Source organism: Nothobranchius furzeri, chromosome 18, assembly GCF_043380555.1.
Source record: "Nothobranchius furzeri strain GRZ-AD chromosome 18, NfurGRZ-RIMD1, whole genome shotgun sequence".
In the NCBI taxonomy this organism is placed as follows: domain Eukaryota; kingdom Metazoa; phylum Chordata; class Actinopteri; order Cyprinodontiformes; family Nothobranchiidae; genus Nothobranchius; species Nothobranchius furzeri.
The window spans coordinates 18,836,165-18,854,338 of NC_091758.1; the positions used below are offsets into that span (position 1 = coordinate 18,836,165).

The following is an 18,174-nucleotide window of genomic DNA, read 5'->3' on the forward strand; positions in this document are numbered from 1 at the left end:
GGTACAAGCTACCAAGAAAGCTAACGCAACCTTCTCTTGTTTGGTTTTTGACATAAGTTCCGGGTCAGAGGTCATCTAATTAGCGCGCCACGTAAGTACGTAGGCTATTGGCGGAAGCTGGACTGCCCTCCCATCAACTTTTTACTGATGGAAAAAAAGCGAAAATAAAACTGAGGTTGATCTTGGAAAACAAAATAAATTATAATAATAGATATAATTTCATGTAAAAGTGTTACATTTTATTTGACGTTGTCCCTCTACTTTGTGTGAAACAGTAAATGAAAATAATTACTCTATTAATCCATCAGATTTTTAAATAACAATTTTTTTCTAACTTCTCCAACTGATTATTTTTTAGTCTGTTCACAAGTGTGGAGTTTTAATATTTGAGATAGTTTGAGACAACAGCATAATAGTTAGCGCCATCAGATAAACGTCTCCACACAAATCACATATTTTCTTACTGCCTTGACAGCTTATCAGAAACAAAGCCTTAGAAACAAGGTCGAAGGTCAGAATGACACGTCTCTAAACCTTACACAGAGGTGTCACTGTTCTATAGCATAGCGTAAACAAAAGTATTTCACTACAAGTTTTTTTAAGCACGTTTATTGGCTCATACCAGAGATGTGCTTCCAAAATCAAAGCAGAATGTCCAATGTTCCAACAACTTGGGTGAAATGTCTTTTATATAATCAATTAGCATAAAACGTCTTTAAACAGGGATGTTACATAAAATCAGTGATACAAAGTAAACATTTGCAGCAAGGAATTCCAGCCAATGGCTAATTTGCAGCTCTATTCTCTGGTCCTTTCTGCAACAGTCAACAAAATGGGAGAAATACAGCTTGTCTTACCATGCAAAACATTTTTGCAAACCCCTTTGTTCACAACTCAGATCTTTTCATTAACACACACAAATGCACACGCACACAGTAGCAGCCCCTTGCAGACAGAATAGAGGGGGGTGTGGGCACATGTTTAGTCTGTGGATCCTGAAAGGTCAATCTAGTTGAACAGAAAGCTTTATGGTCTTTATTTTGCCAAACCAATCTTTTTGGCTTCTGTTTCATATATCAGTAACCTCCACATTTTAACTATGAAGACTTCGGCTTCTTCATCAAGGACCTGAAACACAAACAGATCAGTTAAAGCTAAAGCCGTCAGCAGATCAGTGCTGTCAGCTGTGTGATACCAGTTTTATTAAGCACCAAATTATATTATGATTAGCTGTTCTTCAGGAATCCAATGTGTGAAGTGTAAATAATCACATTTAGTTTAATTTGGAAGGATTGCTGTAAATGCCACACCCCAAAAAGCTATTTAAAGCTACAATGGCAAATCTGCTAAACAAGCTAGCTTAAAACATTTTTTCATGCCACTGAACAAAATTCTAACATTGTATAGCTATACATTTTTGTGGAGATTAAGTGGTTCTCTTGCATTTTTCTTAAAACCGGTTCTAAACCAACGATTGGACCATCCGGGTGTTGGTCTCTCCAAACCACCGCACTTCTGCATTAAAATGGGTCCTCCAAAACAAACAAAACGATGTTTGGACCTAGAAAACAGCGACTGGTGTTTAGCGCTCTCTCGTTTACTGCAGCAATGCAAGTTCTACACTGAACAAAAATATAAACGTAACACTTGTTTTTACTCCCATTTTTCATGAGCTGAATTCAAATATCTGAAAATTTGTCTACATACACAAAACACCCATGATTCTCAATTATTGTTCTGAAATCCGTCTATGTGTGTGTTCTTAAGTACTTTTCCTTTATCAAGATGATCCATTCCACCTCACAGGTGTGGCATATCAAGGGGCTGATTAGTAGCCTGGCCTGCCAGACTCCTCTGTTTAATTCTGCACAGAGAAAGGATCTGGGAACTCTCCTATTCAAATTCACAGATGAGTCCTGTTTTTCACTGTTTACGGCAGATGGGAGACAGAGTGTGTGGTGTTGTGTGGGTGAGCGGTTTGCTGATGTCAACGTTGAAGAACGGGTGTCCCATGGTGGCGCTGGGGTACTGGTATGGGCAGGCGTATGTTATGAACTATGAACACAGGTGCATTTTATTGATGGCATTTTGAATGCTGGGTTCCTCTTCAATTGATGAGATCCTGAGGCCCATTGTTGTGCTATTCAGCCACAACCATCACCTCATGTTGCAGCATGATAACACACGGACCCATATTGCAAGGATCTGTACACAATTCCTGGACGCTGAAAACATCCCAGTTCTTGCATGGCCAGCATACTCACCAGACATGTTACACACTGAGCATGTTTGGGATGCTCTGGATCGGCGTATACAACAGCGTGTTCCAGTTCCTGCCAATATTCAGCAACTTCACACAGCTATTGAAGAGGAGTGGACCAACACTCCACAATCAACAACCTGATCAACGATGGAGATGTTTTGCCCTGCGTGAGGCAAATGGTAGCCACACCAGATACTGACAGGTTGTCTGCCCCATAAAGCAAAACTGTGCACATGTCAGGGTGTCCTTTTATTGTGGGCAGTCTGTACATTATTCATGTTGTCTAATCAGCTAGCCTGGCCTGCCAGGCTCATCCTCTGTTTAATTCTGCACAGAGAAAGAGTCTGGTAACTCATAGCCAGAGAGGCACTTGAGGGGCGGGACTAGGCAGCTCAAAAATAACCAATCAGAAAAAAGACGAAAATGCCAACTGTACTGCGTGATGCTGTAGTTTTTTAGCCGTAGTAAAATTTAAAAAAAAAAAGGCGTCTGACAACAGCGCAAACATCTTTTTTTTTTTAAATAAATGCTTTTAGCGCTTCTACTTGTTGTTTTAAAGAGGTGTCCAAGTCATTAAGAAAAGAGGAAAGAGCCCCGCGAACTCCGCTTCAGTCGCCATGTTTGACAAACTCGGAGTTATGGTGTGTGATGTACGCTACTCAGTGCTGATCGGCTCGGTTAGAATTCCCACGGGGTGGGGTTATTTGAATAGGAGCATTCCCAGATCCTTTCTCTATGCAGAATTAAACAGAGGAGGAGTCTGGCAGGCCAGGCTACTGACCAGCCCCTTGATATGCCGCACCTGTGAGGTGGGATGGATCATCTTGGTAAAGGAAAAGTGCTCACTAACAAACACGTGGACAGATTTCAGAACAATATTTGAGAATCATGGGTGTGTTGTGTATGTAGAAAAAGTTTCAGATGTTTGAGTTCAGCTCATGAAAAACAGAAGCAAAAACAAATGTTGCGTTCATTTTTTTGTTCAGTGTAATATCAGGAGGGTGTGGCCTATGAATAATAGCCAATAAGAGGGGTGGGAGTTCTGTGAATGCATTTGTGTTCAAAAGCTAGCTTTTTTTTTTTTGCAGATTTACCATAGCGATTTAAAGTGTAGAAAAAAATAAACAAATCCAATACATATTGAACCAAACTTACCATAGCAACATCATCAAGAATACCCTGAGGACTGCTGTGGGCCATTATCTGAGCATGAAGACAAAAAAGAAGAGTCAGCCAGGTGGAAATCGGCCCCAACGAAAGGAACTGAAATAGACTTCCTGTAATCCACCACAGTTATAAAAACTAAATGCTTTAGAAATATTGTGATTCTCCATTCAGGGTTTAAAAACAAACCTTGGTACAAACAAAATCAACCAGAGTGGGCTCCTCTTCTCCGATGTATTCAATAATCTTCTTATTGATCCATGGTCTAATGCGACGATCCATCAGATTCTGGAGAAGATAAACATCAACTAGTGTTCAAATGCTGATCAACTGATATCAGATTAAGACAGATTTATACAAGACCTTTACGGATTGGTTTTTAGAGTGTATTTGGGTTTTTTACCGAATCAACCATAGCCCAGTCCAGAGGGTAGGAGAAGAGCTCAGGTCTGGAGGTGGGGATCTTCTCTATAAGGCTCTTTATATGCTTGCGTTTCTCTTCTGTGTTTATGCTGTTTTTAGTCGAGGAGATTTCTGCCCCATCAAGCCCAAGACTCTTGTCATCGTCGCCGTAATCCAGCGGAACCAGTTTCCTTTTACAAGGTTGCTCATCAGCTTCTTCTTCGTCAAACTTGTTGAAAACACTATCAACTGTGGTGAGCTTCTTTCTCTTCCCCATGCTCAGCTGGCTGGGACTGTTGGTCGTACCTGGAAGAGAAAACGAGGAGGGGTACTGATGCAATCTGGCAAAAAAAATAAAAATACTGCACCTCAACACACCTCTTGTGCCGAGTTTACTACAGAACTCACCGAGTCTGAGACTGAGACCGATCTTGGGTCGGTTCTCTTCTAAAGGTAGGACATCGGGAGTGTTCTCGCCAGGAATGATTATGCCACAGGGAGATTCGTTGCCAGGTGTGTTTGGAGTCGCGTTCCCACTGGCAGAGGAAACCGAGGGGGCAGTGGTGATTGGTCGCATGATGGGTTTGAGCTGAGGCTTGGTTTCTTGTGAGTCCTTGCCATCGTGGGAGTCATCCTCCTGCCCTTCATTCACATAATCATCTGAATGTTGCTGGGGCACCTGGGACTTATGCTCCACAGGCCTCTCTGAACCTCTCTTCTCTCGTTCCCTTCCCCTTTCCCTTTCTCGATCCTGATCCCGATCCCGATCCCGATCTCGATGCCGGTCTCGTTCCCGATCTCGGTGAGTTTTCTCTTTGCTTATGACCTCCTCAGGTTCAAGGTTCAGAGGGGGCTGTTGTCTGCGCTCTGCTTCCTCCTCAAGCTTCAAAGACAAGCGATACACAAAATTTACACAGTAAAATATTTGATTGTGAGTCGCGGCGAATGGCTGCTCATACTGGGCCAAGTTCTGTTGGAGGTTTCTTCCTGTTAAAAGGGCATTTTCCTCTCAACTGTCACTACATGCTTCCTTAGTATGGGGATTGCTGGAAAGTCTCTGGCACAACAAGTCAGTGACTCGATGCAATCGGCTGGGTTTCCTTACTATTAACTAATTGGCATAATGAACTGAACTCAGTTGGATTGTTTTACTTGATGCAGTGCCTTGAGACTATATAAATAAACTGAACTGACTGCATGAACGGTTGTGTGAATGAGTGCAAGAGAACCAACCCTCTGCAGCTCAGCATCTGGATCAGGGTGACCCTCAGCTAAAAGTCTTTGTCTGATCTCTTCCAGCTCCTCCTTCTCTCTCTTACGGTCTCGCTCATCCATTTCTATCTCCTTTTCTCGATCGCGAAGTCGTTTCTGCAGAGCGCTGCCCCTGAGGACGAAAACAACACAGAGCACTAATTAATGACGTAAAAACAGTGAAACACACTTCTCCGAATGCGCAATGAGATAATCACCTGTAGTACTTCGGATCATCCCGGTCATCGTCATAATCTTCAAGGAACTCTTTCAGTCGTTTAGCTTCTTTCATCTATTTTAAACAAACAATAACAATTAGAAAATCTCCATAAATACAGAAAGACGCATCTAATCCTATAAGTAGCAAAAATCTGACTTCCTCTTGTGTAAAGTGTGTTACCATTTCACGTCGCCTCTCGTCCTCCCTCTCAGTTTCTTTACTGTAGTCACGAGTCTTCTTCCTCTCTCGGATCTCCCAGTTTTTAAGACGCTTCAAAAACACAATCATTTAGCACTCGGGCACAAAAAACAATCAGCACATTTAGCAATCAAATGATGACGCACACACCTCTTGGTAAGCAGCCTCTTTGTCTCGCAATCTTCTCTCGAGTCTCCGACGTTCAAAAATGTCTTCCTCATCTTCGTCACGGGTACGTTTTTTCTCCTCTCTAGTTCTCTCCCTGCAGAACACAGCAAGTTACAGATTATAGCTTTCGAATATATTGCATACTCAAAAAACAAATGTTTAGACCTTTTAACAAAAGAAAACCTTTTCTTTGTTACCTTACCAGAACGAAAATGAACCAAACCATGAAAATAAAACTAAAGTACGTACCAAACCGGCATTACAGAGGTACCGTTACAACCTTGTTCACCAAGTTGCTGTGCAAACTCTCACAACCATTCTAAATGATAGTGCGGCCATGTAAATGATGAATAAACAGACATGGGAACAGGTGGAATTATCGCTTCGAAAAGTATTCTTTTTAGGGAATCATAGACGATCGAGTACTAATTAAATAAAGTATAAAGGTTAAAATACTAACATGTCAAACTATTGTTCTTTTCTTAAAGGGACTTTTCGGACTTTTGAATTTTTATGCTCGCGATTGCCCCCTCAGACCAAAAGCGTAACGGCAGCTTCAATAGTAGGCTCGTGCACGAGGCGCGCATGCTGTACGTGCACACTCCTTAACGAAAATAACAGCTGAGACAGTCCCATGTGTGTGTGGGGGGGGGGGGGGGGGGATGGGCCAGTCCTGCTGCATGCTCAGATCATTCCCTTCCCTTGCTTGAAAAATTGTTCTAAATTAAAGTTGAACCCACATCTTTTTTATCTGTGAATTCAATGCCGTTCGGCGGGTTTCAAATAAAAATTTGGGCATCTTAATGTAAAAAAAATATACCATTAATGTAAAAAAAGAAACTCTAAATAAACTATCTTCACATCCAGAATCAAACCCGGGTCTCCTGCACGGGAGTCCGACGTCTTACTAGGTGAGCTAAAGCGCCAGTGACGTCCATTGTATCTGTAACATATATATCCTTGATGACAGCTGAAACAACGTTCAAAGAACGGTTTGGAGTGAAAATGGCTATTTTGTTGCTAATTTGCAGGAAATATCTAGAAGAAAGTTCTACAGAAAGTAGCTAAGGGTCCTCAGAAATGTAGCTAGCTTTGTCACTAGGCGTTAGAAACAGCGACAAAGTGGCACTACCGCTCTCTCTGCTGCTAAAGCTACGGATAGCAAATGCTACGGGCGATGCCTGAGCGTGAACGCGCATGAAGCAGCCTGCTCGACCCGAGCAGCTCTCTTTTTCTGTGATTTTACAGAAAAACAGGCAATCACAGTAAAAATGCCAGGGCTCATTCTACAGGACCAGGGCATTGCAGGAGAATGTATGAAGAAGAAATTTATTATTTCTATACATGTTTTGGCTGTCAAATTTCCATAATGCCCCTTTAATGTTATTCAATAATTAACTCAGGCATCTAATAATATTTTCAAAGTTAACAAAAGGAACTCTAAACCAGGTTTTCTGCTTCATGGATGCATGAATGCATGAAAGAAGACAATAAAAAAAATAAAGCTGAAGATGATTCTAGAGTCTAAATGAAGCAACAACTATGATGGTTATGAATTATGTGGTATTACTGGTATGATGGATGGATAACTGGACCCTGACATTCTCCCTGTGACAAGAATACTCCATCATTTTAATTAGAGTTGAATGACGTTCAGTTTGAGCGTATGTGGGGCAAAACGGTATTTGGCAGCCATCAACATTGTGACAGAGTGAATGTAAAAAAATTAAAATCCAGGAAATCACAGTCTGATTTTTAGTATTCGTTTGTATTTTGGTGCAGAAAATAAGTATTTAGTGAATTACTAAATTATTACTTTCTAATGCAATCTTGTCAACAATGACAGAGATCAAATGTCTTCACCAGGTTTGCTCACACTGCTATTGCTGGTATTTTGGCCCATTTTACATGCAGATCTTCTCTAGACCTTTGATGTTTTGGGGCTACTGATGGTCTTAATTCCCTTCACAGATTCGATATTGATTGAGGTCTGGAGACTGGCTAGGCCTCTCCAAACCTTGAAATATGTTTTAGATATTTGCAGGTTCTGGTTGTCTGAGTGGTGTGTTTGTTATGCTTGAAAATCTAAGTGTGTTTCATCTTGGAAGGTTTTTGCCCAAAACCTCACAGTGCATGGCTCTCAATACAGATCAGCCATCCTGTCCCTTTTGCAGAAAAGCACCCCAAAGCATAATGTTTCCACTCCCGTGCTTCACAGTGGGTATGGTGTTCTTGGCATGCAACTCAGCATTCCTCCCCCTCTAAACACGGTGAGTGGCATTCATACCTAAGAGTTCTATTTTGGTCTCATCTGACCGCATGACATTCTCCCAGTCTTCCTCTGGATCACCCAGATGGTCTCTGGCCAACTTCAGATGGGCCTGGACATGTGCTGGCAGGTGGAATTTTGGAGTGCTGCAGGATTTTAATCCATTGTGTGTTAAATAGTAACTTTTGTTATTGTGGTTACGGTTCTCTTCGGGTCATTTTTTCTTATAAAAATAAATCCTTTAAAAATCCGACTGGGATTTTCTGGATTTTTTACACTCCGTCTCTCACAGTTGAAGTGCACCTATTATGAAAATTACAGGCCTCTCTAATCTTTTTAAGTGGGAGAACAAATATAAATTGGTGGACACCAAAAACCTTTTTGCCCCACTGTGGGATATAAAATAACAAGAATGTTAAAGCTGAAACATAACACCCCCTAGTGGCTGACTCCTACGCTGAACAACAATATAATCAATATTATTACAGGTGTTAATTCATGTCCAGATGTTTACTGTTATAATACATTTGGCTGTAATTATTTTATCGTTATTAAGTCATTAAGACAAGTCACTGACCCGGACTTGCTGCGAGCTTCGCTGATGTCTCGACTTCTCTCCCGCTCCTTAGTCCTCTCGCGTTCTCTATCTTTCTCCCGTTCGCGTTCTCGATCTCTATCCCGCTCCTTCTCCCTCTCCCTTTCCTTCTCTTTCTCTCGATCCCGACGCTCCCTCTCTCGTTCCCGTTCTTTGTCCCTCTCCCTCCTTTCCTTCTCCAGCTCCTGCCGTTCTTTGTCTTTCTTTCCTTTCTCCTCTTCCAGTTTCTGTACAAGACCAACAGGAGAAAACGGGACATTGTCACTAAACACCAAAAAAAGTGTTTAAACAATAAGAATCACAATGAAAACATAACGACATCATCATCATCACCACAAAACTATTCAGACTGTCTGTTCTGTACACGTTTACATACGACCAGGACTCATGGGAAAGAAGAAGATGGCTGCTCCAAGTCTGGAAGTCTTGCAGTTTCCTCCAGGAGGAGCGGTCCACCGCTAGAGCAGGTCTGATGTTTACACACCTCTTTATGTAAAACCATTAAACCGTACTCAGTTCTCCACAGACACCTAAAGAACCCAGTTAGGGAGTGTGTGTGTGTGTGTGTGGTTTACATTAGGGATGTAAGAAAAGATCGATATGCCGATATATCGTGATATTTTTTCCAGCGATATATCAATATTCAAAAGTTGTGTATGGAATTTTTACAGGCAAACATTTGTGTATTTTCTTTTCTTTTGGTGCAAACACTGACCGCTTGTTGGCAGCAGTGTGCAGTGGGTTTTGTTTCCACCACTGAACTGTAAATTCCTCTATTATGGTTCAGATACCTCATGTTAAACGTATCAGTTTGGACTGTTTAATGAATTTTCCTACAATTAATTCAGTCAAAAATAATCGCCAACATCGCATTACTGAATGTTTCGCAATATCAAGGTATGTTGTATCGTCTCCCCTGTATCGTGGTACGCATCGTATCGCCATATTTTCACCAATACACATCCCCAGTTTAAACCATCTACTGGATGTTCGTTTTAGTCTTTCTGGTCTAATCGTTAACTCTAAACACAGAAAATGTTGTTCTTGTTACTTCAGAGTAGAAACTGTTTTCCCGACTCTCAGTCAGTCACATGTTACATTAGTTTTATTTCACCTCACACAAAAAAGGTCAATCCAGTCTCTGAAGCCATTACCATAGGATATCTGGCGGTTTGAGATAATGCTCTGATGTAACAGGAAGGCATTCCAATAAAACATAAACTGCTGCGGGGTAAGATGAGTATCCGTCTCACTCATCTCCACCCATTTTCCAAATCAATGTGTAGCCGTGAGTAATAAGCTGGATCTGATGTGAGATCCTGAGGGATGAACACGTTTGACACGAGGTTAAATGACCCTAAATGCACGAATGTAAAGTACTGACGTCACTCTGCTGCCGTGTTACCTGCGGGTGCCAAGTGGATTAAATGTCCTGGCTTATGGAGGCCCACTAAAGTCAATTACATAATCAGAATCGACATGTTTTCGTCACGGATGGGTGAGATGCAGAGATGCCCAGCAAACGTTGGCACCTCCTGATGTTTTGAGGTTGTGTGGGGTCGCGCCACAATAACAACACGGTGGTGTTTTTATGAACGTGACTGAAGTTGCTGTGGGGCAACTTACAGGTGATGAACTACAGATACAGCACTTCTCTGGCCCTAAACCTCCTATAGGCTCGGTGTGGGAGGAAGAGCAGGTCAGGGTCAAGTCAGAAAAAAAGCCTCCAAACATCATCTGTGAAGTGTTGGGTTCAGTGTAAAACCATTGATGTCATAGCTGAACAGTCAAATGCTACATTTCATTTCTGCCACAAGTGAACCAGTCTTACCTGCAGGTTGGTTCATGATGTCGTTCTGGTCTCTCCGACCCAGTTTGACTAATATTAGTCAGACCCACAGATCAAACAGTCCACTAGCTGATTTCAGACCTCGTCTAGCAACACGATTATTGAACTGGTCAGATTATCTTCAAAAGAGAATGTTTGTAATGTGCCAGGTCTGGTAAATAATGACAACAGAGAACAGGAAAGGGAAGAAAACAGGAAGAAAACGACTGGATCCACAGTCGGATTCACTTTGCCGATTCGACTCTCTAGGAAACAGACTTGGTCTAGATTTTTGAACGTGGTCATAAAACCACATAAAGCCACAGTGTATTTGGAGTATTAGAGCTTTAGATTTAATTAAATTGTTATTTTTATAATTTAAAGCTTTATCTATTTATTCTGAATAAAGAATTACCAAAGCACTACTATATTGTTGTTTACGTTATTATTATCAATAAAGGGAAGCTGCTCAAAAACTGAAAAAGCAACAGTTGGATCTTACCTTTAATGTCTTCAGACCACAGAGCGCTGTGGAGAGGCGCTCCCTGCTTTAGCAAACACTACTGGCTGCAGTCTAAACTACTGCAGAGGTTAGACTCGGCTGTTGTGTGTTCAAACACATCATTCATTATCTGAGGACACACAGAGGTTGACTAAGCTGCCCGTCCTTCTCAAAGCTGAGGACACAAACACTTCCTCCAGTCAGGGGAGAGGGTTTCACCCCTACGTCGACAGGTTTAGGAGATCAAACTCTGCTGAAGTGAGAGCCAGTTGCCCCTCTGCACACCCTCCAGAGGGGAGCGCCCGATCAGAGTAGAGAGGAAATGAAACATCTTACTTACGTTCTATCCTCCTTAACTTTTCCCAAAGCTGAGATTCTGACACTCATCTCACTCTAGTCACCAGATGAACTCTACCATATTGGTGGGGTTTAATCAATAGATGAGCTTAATCATTGCGTCCATGCACTCTGGTGATTTTAGCTAGTGCTGATTGTTTCGGGCTCAGATTAGCAGTTATGACACTAAAAACTCCTATTTAAGAGTCAAAATCAACATTTTCATTCATTTTACTGGCTGAATTTGACCAGCTGGTTCATGTACTGACAGAGAAATCTGCTTCCTTCAGAGGAGTATCTACGGTAACTCAATAGAATAATGATATTTACAGGATAACAGCAGACTGATACACACCTTGTGTGTGTCCCGGAATTTACTGATCTCTCTGGAAATGAGGTCTCTCTTGTCATCCTCCAGCTCCATGGCAGCAATGTCCTTACAGACAGAACGGGGAAATCATGAAAACGTGAAACTAAAGTGAAGCTTTTCATGTAATCTGTACCTTTTCCAAAGATTACCTCCTCTTTCTTCTCTTTGCGCTTCTTGTTGCGCGGCTGGCCGTCGCCATCCTGTGAGGGGGCATTAAGCTCACTTGAGTATTCTCGAATAAGAACGTCTATGGCGCCCCTCACAACCTGGTCCCGACACAAGGTTTCTTCATCAAGAATGTCCTCCTCCTCACCTTCCTCTTCGTTTTTTAACCCATCTGTGGCTCCCTTCAGGCCAAAGCAAGAAAATGAAACAAAAACACACATCTGAGTAAAATAACCCCTCAGTCCCACATTTACTCATGACGGGAACATCATACCTGGTTGGTGCTCCTCTTCTTGGCCTTCCACTCTTCTAGCTGAGCCTTGGTTTTGGCGTCAACCTTGACCAACAACTTTTTATCCCCTAAGAGCAACTCGTGTAGAAGTCTGAGAGCTCGCAGTGTGGACTCGGGCTCTTTATACTCACAGAACCCAAACGCTTCAGACAGTTAGAGCAAATCCAACGTTAGTAACAATATTAAATACTTATTTTGCATTCAAAAGAACTAAAGCGTTTACGTAAGAATTATTCACATGATGCTAAAAATATCTTAAAGGAAAACCAGAATCCACATTGCATCATGAACAGGTGAAATCACGTGACAGATTAGGATATAAAGGTAAAAGTCTCTGAAGCATTAAATAGCAGGACTTGCATGAAGAAAAACATAAAAATTCACCTTGAAGCTTCCCAGAGGCACCTTGAACCCTTTTCCAGCTTAGAACTATTCCACATTTCTATATTGACAAACAAAAAAATAACATTTTTAATTTTTTCTTGATGCATATTGAAAAAAGGCCTTCTGATAAAATAATGTATTTGTCGATCACGGCCACATTTATGCAAATCAATTGTTTTCTAATTTCCAAGAAACGTTAAAAGTAGTTCACCTTTGTGCAGATATTTAGTTTTTATGAGATGTGAATGCTACTACTCACCTAGAGAAAGTAAAGATTTTACACTTTTACACAATATAAAGTTAAAGTTAATGTCCCATTAGTTGTCACACACACAGGTGTGTGTGCGAAATTTATTCTCCGCATTTGACCCATCCCCTGGGGGAGCGGTGAGCTGCAGACACAGCCGCGCTCGGGAACCATTTGGTGGTTTAACCCCCCAATCCAACCCCTAAATGCTGAGTGTCAAGCAGGGAGGCATTGGGTCCCATTTTTTCAAAGTCTTTGGTATGACCCGACCAGGAGTCGAACCCCTGATCTCCCAGTCTCAGGCCCTGTCCACACGTAGCCGGGGATCTGCCAAAACGTAGATATTTTTCTACCTTTTGGCCTGTCATCCACACGAAAACTGAGTTTTTTCACACGAAAACGGATCTTTGTAAAAACTCCGGCCAAAGTGAAGATCTGCGTTTTCTCCGTTTTGGGTGTCCGCGTGTGGACGGACATAACCGGAGTTTTAAGGTCCGCAACGTCACTTTCCACGACAAAAAATGCTGACATCACGTGTGCGACCTGTGTTTACACTAGCCGGCATCATGGAAGCCCTCAGAGCTGCGCTCTGTCACTACCCGATCCAGCAAGTGTCCAAGTGCTTTCTGCTTTTTTGTTTTTGCAAGCAGAATTACTGCTCCTTGCGGAAGACCACAGACGAAGGACGAGGTTAAGAACGGGGGAAGTACTGCCGCCTACAGGTCTGGCATGTCCTTAACAACGTATTTATCCGGGTACGTGTGGACAGAATTTGTTTTTAAAACGCGGTGGTGTGGATGCAAGTTTTTGGAGGGGCGGATATTCGTTTTCAAATAACCCCGGCTACGTGTGGACTAGGCCTCAGGGCGGACACTCTACCACTAGGCCACTGAGAAAGGTTTCTTTATTAAAACACCTCACCACTCACCGCTAGAAGCTGTCTGACCAACATGTCAGAAGCCTTTTCGGAGATGTTGCCCACAAACACCGTGGTGGTAGGGGCCCCAGTGTCCTCTGGGTCCTTGGCTCTCATGCTGAGGTCTTTCTTTTGAACTATAGGGTTCTGTACAACAGCAACTGTGGTCGGGACCAGAACCTGCAAACATCAATGCAAATTTTAGGTTGTGGCTCTTGTTTGATTGTTAAAACTATACTTCTAATATATAAAGACTGTGTGGTTTAGGGTTAGAGCATCTGTTCTAAACTCACTGTGGGTGGAGGTGCCAACAAGCCCATGTGAACGGGGATCATAGGGGTACCTGCAAATGAGAAAACTTCATCTATTCTTTGAATACAAAGAATCCTGTAACAAACACAACAATCTAAATGGATCCTGATTAAAATCTAAGCAGAGTTAGAACAACAATAAAACACTTTAAGCTATTGTTTTCAAACTAGTTTCAGTGGTTCTTGAGGCAGAAACTTGAGCAGCTTCACACTGCGGAGCACTCTGCTGCCCTCTACTGACCAGAAACTGCAATTAACCGTTCTGTGGCAGCTGTTTATTGTGCCGGTGGCTAACATAAAGGCTAGCAGTTAGCTTTTTCAGTTTGCAGACCGTCAATAAAAAGCAAAAGAAGTTTGCATTTTTTGCTGACATCATGGCGTAGTCTGGAAGTAAAAGTAAGAGAGCATGCTGGTGAAGGTTCTCAGTCATCCAGGTCATGGTAATTCAAAGAGTTCGAATGAAGGCAACTAAACTTTGGTTTCTTGAAGATGTTTTGCTTCTCATCCGAGGAGCTTTGTCAATTCTGACTGGAATATGGGAGGTAAGAATTGACAAAGCTCATCAGGTAAGAAGCGAAGCGTCTTTAAGAAACAAAGAAAGTAATGTCTTTGGAAGGGAAGCAAAGAGCTAAAACCAGAGTGAACGCGGCCTACACTCCTCTGAGGGAGTTAAAGGAGGCTATGAACTGATGGTGACCTGGCTTTGTTGCTACTAAACTTGATACAGAATTTTTAGCCAACAGTGTGGATCTTTTTGTTTCATGGACTATTTAGTATCCAGTGTTTCCCCTAGAAATATTTCCAGCCATGGCAGGGGATGAGGTGGTCACTCGTGCATGAGAGTGGGCGGGGGGCTTTGCTCAAGGAACGATTTGCTTACGTGTGTCTCCCATAAGGGGGGAGTGTGCTTGGAAAGTTTAGCTTCCGTGTGTCTACCGTGAGAGTGGGGGGTGGGTCAATTTTGTAGCCGTGGTGCAGAGCCACGGCTGAGCCTATGTAGGGGGAATACTGGTATTAGCTTGTGTTGTCTCAGGCTTTTCTAAACAGAGTATTTTCCCGTCAAATTTCTATCGGCGGTTAATGCAGGATATAGGGTAGAACACTATTTTCACGTTTAGCCTGCATGTTAGAGTCAGAGTAACCAATCAGAATAACAAAAATTACATAAAAAGTGGTTTCTTAGTGAACTTGCGCTGTAACTTTAGAGGTCATTTACTTTTCCCAGCAGAGCGGGGTTAGTTTGGATCACTTTAGTCTCTTGAACACTGCATTTTGTGTTTACTTAAAGAGCAAGTCACCCCCAAATCAACTTTTTTTTTGCTTATAAACTCAAAAATAAAGGAGTGTCGAATCATGCTGCAGACATGTGTAGTCAATAAATTGCCACTTTAGTGCATCTTAGTCAAAATTTTAATATACCGGTACTACCTAAAACTGTCAGTGTTGCACCGTCTTCAGGTAAAAACTCTGCACTACATTTGAATTTAAATCTGCCATCGCTATTGGCTATGACGTTAGCTGGTACCATATAATATTACAATGCCGCTCTGTCTGTGTGTGTGTGTGTGTGTGTGTGTGTGTGTGTGTGTGTGTGTGTGTGTGTGTGTGTGTGTGTGTGTGTGTGTGTGTGTGTGTGTGTGTGTGTGTGTGTGTGTGTGTGTTAGCGACTCTGCCCCCTCTGTCTGCTAGGCAACGCCTTCTAGTGGCGCATTTCTCAAACAGGAAATGGAAGACTCTGGTAGGGCACGACTTGCTCTTTAAGTTAGAAACTAAAGAAATCTTTAAGGAGGCTAATCTTTTTTAGTCTGTCTTTTAGATTTGATCACACACCCATGTGATGCTAAAATGTTTTGTCATTTAAACATAACTGGAGTTTTACTTTAGCATCATTCACTTTTATTAGTTTTATAGCAGTTGTTTCTAGTATTTTGACTAAAGACAGCTGCGTTTTCATATCTTCATTTCAGATATTATATGTTATTTTAGACCGTTTATGCTTTTAAAAAGCTAACAACAAAGCAATGAGCTGCTGTCCAAACACAACTATAAAAGGTATTTGGACAATACCTGGCGGAACCGGTGGGGCAAAGCCTGCGAACGATGGAGGGGGTAGCCTGGGAGGTAACTGAGGGATACCGATCTGCGGGCGGACTGGAGGAGAGTATGACATCCTGAAGGAAACCTGAAACATAACAAACATGTTAAACAGCTACAACCACTGGGACACGTCTTTAAGTGTCCTCCAGTTGGATCAAACTGTGCAAACAATAATAATACAGCAATAAAATATGCATAGTGCAGCCTAATGCTAGTACTATTGATTAAGTAAGGTGGATTAATGATTAATAAAATCTAGAACGTGAATGCTAAATTAGCTCTAACTAGCTAACCTTGCTAGTTCCATTAGCTGCAGCAGTCATGGACGGATTTACTCACCTACTGAGTAAAATAAAGACCCAGAACAAAACCAGTCTCCAACAGCGGTGCTACGATTTACCTACAAAAATAAAACCCAATAAATACAAAAAACAGGACAATGTAGCAACAAATGCATGCGCTGTTTCTGACACCGGTGGGCTACAGGAAACCCGTATGTAAGAAAATCTGGAACCTTTTCTCAAGGAATCATGGGAAAACACACGAATAGTGGGCATTATAAACCCTCTGCTTTGTCTTTCAGGCTTTTATTACCCGGGTCCACACTCTGATCCCTTACACATTTAACATAACACACACACATACACAAAAAAAAGATACCTTCCACCAAACCAGCATTTGTGCAGTCTTTTTTTCATATGTAAATTCAATAACCCTGGTTATAATAAATCTGCATCACATTTTTAATGTGGTGTTCTGAGAATGCATGTTACTATTTTATACTCACAATACACTACAGGTGCTGGCCAGTAAATTAGAATATCATCAAAAGGTTGAAAATATTTCAGTAATTCCATTCAAAACGTGAAACTTGTACATTATATTCATGCAATGCACACAGACCAATGTATTTCCGATGTTTATTACGTTTAATTTTGATATTTATAGGTGACAACCAATGAAAACATCAAATCTGGTATCTCAAAAAATTAGAATATTCTAAAGGCCAATGAAAAAATGTTTTTTTCTCTAATGTTGGCCAACTGAAAAGAATGAACATGAAAAGAATGTGCATGTATAGCACTCAATACTTAGTCGGGGCTCCTTTTGCCTCAATAACTGCAGTAATGCGGCGTGGCATGGACTCGATCAGTCTGTGGCACTGCTCAGGTGTTATGAGAGCCCAGGTTGCTCTGATAGTCGTCTTCAGCTCCTCTGCATTGTTGGGTCTAGCGTATTGCATCCTCCGCTTCACAATACCCCATAGATTTTCTATGGGGTTAAGGTCAGGCGAGTTTGCTGGCCAATCAAGGACAGGGATACCATGGTCCTTGAACCAGGTGCTGGTGGTTTTGGCACTGTGTGCAGGTGCCAAGTCCTGTTGAAAGGTGAAGTCTGCATCCCCATAAAGTTGGTCAGCAGCAGGAAGCATGAAGTGCTCTAAAACTTCCTGGTAGACGGCTGCATTGACCCTGGACCTCAGGAAACAGAGTGGGCCAACACCGGCAGATGACATGGCACCCCACACCATCACTGACGGTGGAAACTTTACACTGGACCTCATGCAACGTGGATTCTGTGCTTCTCCGCTCTTCCTCCAGACTCTGGGTCCTTGATTTCCAAAGGAAATGCAGAACTTGCTTTCATCAGAAAACATAACTTTGGACCACTCAGCATCAGTCCAGTCCTTTTTGTCCTTGGCCCAGGCGAGACGCTTCTTGCGCTGTTTCATGTTCAAGAGTGGCTTGACACACGGAATGCGACACCTGAATCCCATGTCTTTCATGAGTCTCCTCGTGGTGGTTCTTGAAGCGCTGACTCCAGCTGCAGTCCACTCTTTGTGGATCTCCCCCACATTTTTGAATGGGTTTGTCGTCACAATTCTCTGCAGGGTGCGGTTATCCCTAGAGCTTGTACACTTTTTTTCTACCACATTTTTTCCGTCCCTTCGCCTGTCTGTTAATGTGCTTGGACACAGAGCTCTGCGAACAGCCAGCTTCTTTAGCAATCACCTTTTGTGTCTTGCCCTCCTTGTGCAAGGTGTCAATGATTGTCTTTTGGACAGCTGTTAAGTCAGAAGTCTTCCCCATGATTGTGGTGCCTTCAAAACAAGACTGAGGGACCTTTTAAAGGCCTTTGCAGGTGTTTTGAGTAAATCAGCTGATTAGAGTGGCAGCAGGTGTCTTCTATATTCAG

General features: G+C 42.2%; 1 protein-coding gene across 1 annotated transcript; it reads right to left on the bottom strand.

Moving 5' to 3' along the window:
• Positions 1-593: 593 nt before the first annotated feature.
• On the bottom strand, positions 594-16,486 carry rbm25a (RNA binding motif protein 25a). The gene is made up of 18 exons (XM_015969449.3): positions 16,318-16,486; positions 15,949-16,063; positions 13,864-13,913; positions 13,583-13,750; positions 12,408-12,465; positions 12,006-12,166; positions 11,716-11,913; positions 11,552-11,632; positions 8,513-8,757; positions 5,649-5,760; positions 5,481-5,570; positions 5,299-5,372; positions 5,063-5,213; positions 4,238-4,712; positions 3,831-4,135; positions 3,617-3,715; positions 3,419-3,466; positions 594-1,128 (listed from the first exon to the last, which is right to left on the bottom strand). The coding sequence occupies exons 2-18, from the start codon at positions 16,049-16,051 to the stop codon at positions 1,036-1,038; spliced, it is 2,511 nt and encodes an 836-aa protein (XP_015824935.1). The 5' UTR covers positions 16,052-16,063; positions 16,318-16,486; the 3' UTR covers positions 594-1,035.
• Positions 16,487-18,174: the final 1,688 nt, after the last annotated feature.

What these genes read in the sequence shown, in the direction of transcription:
- rbm25a (XM_015969449.3), bottom strand. Translation starts at nt 16,051, where the DNA reads ATGTCATACTCTCCTCCAGTCCGCCCGCAGATCGGTATCCCTCAGTTA. An exon ending in GATGATCCGAAGTACTACAG is followed by an intron (nt 5,214 to 5,298) that starts GTGATTATCTCA and finishes TTTCGTCCTCAG; the next exon opens with GGGCAGCGCTCTGCAGAAAC. An exon ending in CAGATGCTGAGCTGCAGAGG is followed by an intron (nt 4,713 to 5,062) that starts GTTGGTTCTCTT and finishes TTGTCTTTGAAG; the next exon opens with CTTGAGGAGGAAGCAGAGCG.